The sequence below is a fragment of the Mus pahari genome, chromosome 7 (assembly GCF_900095145.1).
Source record: "Mus pahari chromosome 7, PAHARI_EIJ_v1.1, whole genome shotgun sequence".
Classification (NCBI taxonomy): domain Eukaryota; kingdom Metazoa; phylum Chordata; class Mammalia; order Rodentia; family Muridae; genus Mus; species Mus pahari.
Window position 1 is genome coordinate 54,236,376 of NC_034596.1, and position 4,962 is coordinate 54,241,337.

Genomic DNA, 4,962 nt, shown 5'->3' on the forward strand with positions numbered 1-4,962 from the left:
AAAAAAAAAAAAAAAAAAAGAAAAGAAAAAACTATTTACATCTGCCCATTTAAGTATTCTATATTAATTTTTAGAAGAGGGGTTTCAAATGAATTTTTTTATTAAACAAATCATTGAACTTTTAGCCTACATTATTTATATTTGTATTTTTATATTTTCTTAGCTTGCATAAATCATTATCTCAAGAAGAAAACCTGAAGGATCAGTTTAACCATGCCCTTAGTACCTATGAAGAAGCCTTAAAGAACAGAGAGAGCGTTGTCTCACTCACTCAACAACAGAATGAAGAACTGGCCACCCAACTTCAGCAGGCTCTCACTGAGCACTCTAACATGGAATTACAGCTTCAGTGTGCTGTGGAGGCCTCCCAAGCAGCCAACGAAAAGGTTCAGAAGTAAGTAAACGATACAGCCCTGATCTTAAAGGCATGAAACGTTAGAAAAAAAAAAAAAAGAAAAAAAAAAGAAAAGAAAATTTTCCTTGAGAAACAGTCCATATAGTTTTTCTTGTTTGTAAACTTACTGATGCTCTCAGGAAAAAGTAACCAAAATGAGCTTTTTAAGCTTATATTTCACATCCTTTTTTTGATATGAAAAATTATTTGTTTGGTCCTCATTGTTACTATATTACTTGGGACAAGTTGTATATACTAAATGCCCTGGATCAGTTCCTGGATTCTGTGGTGTTTAAGTCCATCCCCAGTGTTATTTGCAAAGGGGTGGGGCAGTCAAGTTTCCAGCAGCTGCTCTCACTGAACCTCACTGTCAGGGTCCTGGAGTTGAGATCTTCTGTGACCTTGTTCGCGGAGGCCTTTAGCTGCGCTCAACCCAGTACCCAGAAATTAATTTCCTTGTGTTGTTCTTTAGAAGTATGCAATGCAGCTCTCATAGTACATAATTATATTTGTTTATTTTGACAGTTCTTTGCATTTTTATTAAAATTTAAACAAAGCTGCATAATCAGTCCATCCTTACATAAGTGCACAGAATGCTAACAATTTCCCAAGCAAAGATGTCCGTTATTAATTTATGGAACTTGAACATTGTAGCGGCATTTTCTAAAGAAGCTTTATGGAATAAGGCGTGTTGTCCTAACCTTCTTTTGTACGATTAACAGCAGCATGGCAGCATTCACAAACTTCATCACCTTGCCAGCACAGCTTCTTCATCTTTTTTCTTTTAGACTTTCAGTATTAGGTTGTATGCCCAAGGACTGTTGCTTCCTAGGTGAAGTAAGTCATCTCAGCTGTTTCCCCAGCATCTCTGCAACTGTATTTAAATTGATAGACCAGACTCAGGGGAATCGAGGCAAAGCCATTTTGGAACAATTCAGGGGTTTCACACTTTTTGGCAAAGCCATTTTGGAACAATTCAGGGGGGTTCACACTTTAATCTTTACTGCCATTGTACCTTGAAACTTTTGATTAAGTCCTGTGAATTATCTGTTTTAAGATTGGGTACAAATTCATTTGGAAACTATGCATCTAGTTGTTTGCAATGTGCATTAACAAATTAAAATGCTATGATATATAAATTGTGTTGTAAATCACGACAACTTGGACAGTTATGATTTACTCCTGTTTGTACAGTCTACAAATAATTTTAAATGTCAAAGTTTATATGTAGGCACTTCATTGCTATATGACTAAAATTCCCTAAAATAAGGGTTTCTTGAGACCAGTTAGTTTTCAAAAATGTTGGAGATGTCAATATTTATCTTACCAGTTAGCATTATCGTGTTTTAAAAGAAAGATCTTTTGTATACCAGGAAATGGAAAGAGCGTTGTCTCAGGTAATTAGTAAATTGGGTAGTTTTTGCTATTAAACAAACTTTCATCATCTTTATTTTGCACATGTAACCACAAACAAAATCTTTTTAGTGGAATACTACCAATCTGGGGATCAGTTTAAGTACAACATGTCATTTATAAAAGTTAAATGTTGAAATTTCTTCTCAAATCGTTCATTCTGGTTTCCAAGAAGACCCATGTGAACTATTATCAGCTTTCTTTTACATCTTCTATTTGTTTTGTTAGCCACAAATTAGGTAGTGTGCATCTTCATTGTGGTTATATGAACATCAGTCTGTGGATTCTAGGGAATTTTTAGGGAGATTATCCTCTGAAAAGACAATAAATAAAATTTGGCAAGATAGGCTAAGAATGCTCTATACAGTCTAATTTTCATTGTAGTAAATTCTTTGAAAGTATGTAAATACCTTATAAAATCAAATGAGAGAGGTCTCTTCTCCCTTCACAGCCAAATCTCTTGAGTAGATGATCAATAATAATCTTTAATTTTTTAATAACTACCTATTCCTCTGCTCTTTATTACATTGTTGGCAACTGGCTGAAATTGTCCTCTATAAGATTAAAAGTAATTTCCTAATTCCAAGGCCCATGGTACATATTGAGCATGTTCTTATATTGTAACTGAAAAATAATCATGATAAAAATAAAGATGTGCATATATGATTAATATAACATGATAATTTAAAAACTTAGGCGTTGGGTTACAATGTGTAGGTAGATACTTGGAGTTTATTTTGAAACTTCATCCTGATATTCACAGTGACATGCCTTCCTCACAAATGTAGGAACCTGGTGAAGTAGACGTGCAAAGCTGTTGACCAGTGATGCTCCATATTATTTCCTCCTGTTATCTCTCTCCCTGCTGCACTGCCTGTCTCTTTCCTCAAAAGCGCTCTGCCTTTTCAAGACTAAATGCCTCTGCAAATGTTGACCTCTCTACTTAGAGCCTTCTGCACTCCCTGCCAGCCTCCGGGAGAACAGTTCTTTCTATGAGAGTCAGTGCAGCATTGGGCATAGAGAAAATGGGTTCAGTGCTTAAGTCAAACAGTTTTGGATTTCAATACCTGCTAGGAAATTTGAGGCACATTTTTTATCCCATAAGAAAAGTTCCTAGATCAGGCTAGGCGGTAAATCTGGCTTTGCAGGCAGACTTCTTGTCAAGAATAACTTGTATAACATATAAATTCTGAGTGCAAGACTATTAGAAATATTCTAAAACACTTCGTTATTAATAACATCATATCTGTCAATATAATAAGACCAATTCAACTGCATCTTCTCTACAAAGCTGTCATTATCTTCCTAGAAAGAAAAACCTCTCTAGTCTCTTTATTATTATAGTATTTAGGGTTTTTAAAAGTATATTAGAAGATCTTGCTATCAGCAATATGCCCCAAATATCATTATTGGTATATATGTATATGTTTATGTATCTTTCTAACATATATATTGTTTAAACATATAAGTCCTAAAACTATACACAATGCATCTTACCTATTGAGTACCAAATGAATGTTTAAAACCTTAGAAATACACAAATACGGTTATATGGCTATATGCTCATATGTTATTTTAGGACTTATTAATATTAGTAAACACTGCATTTACACAGTCAATTCTTAGACTATTTGTAGTATTTGAACTCTTTTTATCTTTATACCATACTATTCCTTCCTTATGTCATTGGAACAGGATTTTATAACTCCATTTTCTTTTTCTGATACTACTCTACCTATTTCTACTCCTTTTGGGAAATATTTCTGCTTTAAACCTAAATAATGGTTTATTTAAAGATTAGCTCTATGAAATTCGCTAGAAACACATGTGTTTATATAACTTCAGCCACTGCCACCCGCTCAGATAACTTCTGGGTCAGTGTGTCAGTGCTCTCTCCCCTCAGGAGGTCCACCCTCGTCCCCGGAACACTGTCTCCTCTCCTGCCAGTCAGGTCTTGCCCACTCTCCTTGGTTTCCCATGTCAGTTGATGGACTTGAGCAGCTTCAGCACTGCCCCTGGCTTTCCATTTTACCCTTTGCATTCCTGTTGGCTCCAGTTTCCACCACTGCCTAAAAGTCTCCCAATTCCCTCTACAGAGCCCTGATTACGTCCCCTCCTCCTCATTCCTTGATTCCTTGATCCAGACCACAGCAGTAGCCCCTCCCTTTCTGCCATCACAGTGAGCTGCTCTAAAGCATACATAAGATAATATTATTTTCCTATTAAGAGTTCCTCAGGGGGGGCTGGAGAGATGGCTCAGCAGTTAAGAGCACCCTTTGTTCTTCCAGAGGTCCTGAGTTCAATTCCCAGCAACCACATGGTGGCTCATGGCCATCTGTAATGGAATACCCTCTTCTGGTGTGTCTGAAGACAACTACAGTGTACTCATGTAAATAAAATAAATCTTAACTAAAGATTTAAAAAAAAAAGAGTTCCTCAGGGGCTGGTGAGATGGCTCAGCGGGTAAGAACACCCGACTGCTCTTCTGAAGGTCCTGAGTTCAAATCCCAGCAACCACATGGTGGCTCACAACCATCCGTAAGGAAATTTGACTCCCTCCTCTGGAGTGTCTGAAGGACAGCTACAGTGTACTTACATATAATAAATAAATAAATCTTTAAAAAAAAAAAAAAGTTCCTCAGGTGTCCTTCACTCCCAACAGGGTCAACCTCAACTTAGCATGGCATCTGAAGCCTGATGCAGGCCCTCCCTCCTTGTTCCACTGTCATTTCATCCTGCGACAACACATTTTACATATGCTTCTGGGAGCTTCCTAAAATGAATGCCTTGTGCTGCTTTACGTGAAACTTTTGTTACTCTCTGAAGTACAGCCTGCTTACGTAAAGCTAGAGCCGGTATTTTACGGAGTTCTCAAACGTTCCCTTTCATGCTGGACAGGTGGCTCAGTGTTAAAGAACATTTGTTCATGCGGAAGACCTGGGTTCATTTCCCAGCGCCCACACAGCAGTTCTCAAGCACCCGTAACTCTAACCTCTGCTGTGGCAGGCACATACTGTACACAGACATACATGTGGGCAAAACACTCACACACGTGAAATAAACCCTTACAAGTTTTGTTTTTTTCTATTTCATCATTATTTTCATTATTCAATTTTTAGTTTTGTTTTGTTTGGTTGGGTTTTTTTTTTTTTTTT

The 4,962-nt window shown here is 37.0% G+C and overlaps 1 protein-coding gene across 2 annotated transcripts in view; it reads left to right on the top strand.

Moving 5' to 3' along the window:
* Positions 1 to 4,962, top strand: part of Mipol1 (mirror-image polydactyly 1) — a 280,451-nt gene that overhangs the window by 239,062 nt on the left and 36,427 nt on the right. The window contains exon 10 of one of the 2 annotated variants that reach the window (XM_021201967.2): positions 164 to 394. In XM_021201967.2, coding sequence (XP_021057626.1) covers positions 164 to 394 — 231 coding nt within the window. Of the gene's footprint in view, positions 1 to 163; positions 399 to 4,962 lie in introns of those variants that run through there. The other variant, XM_021201968.2, reaches the window with a different exon arrangement.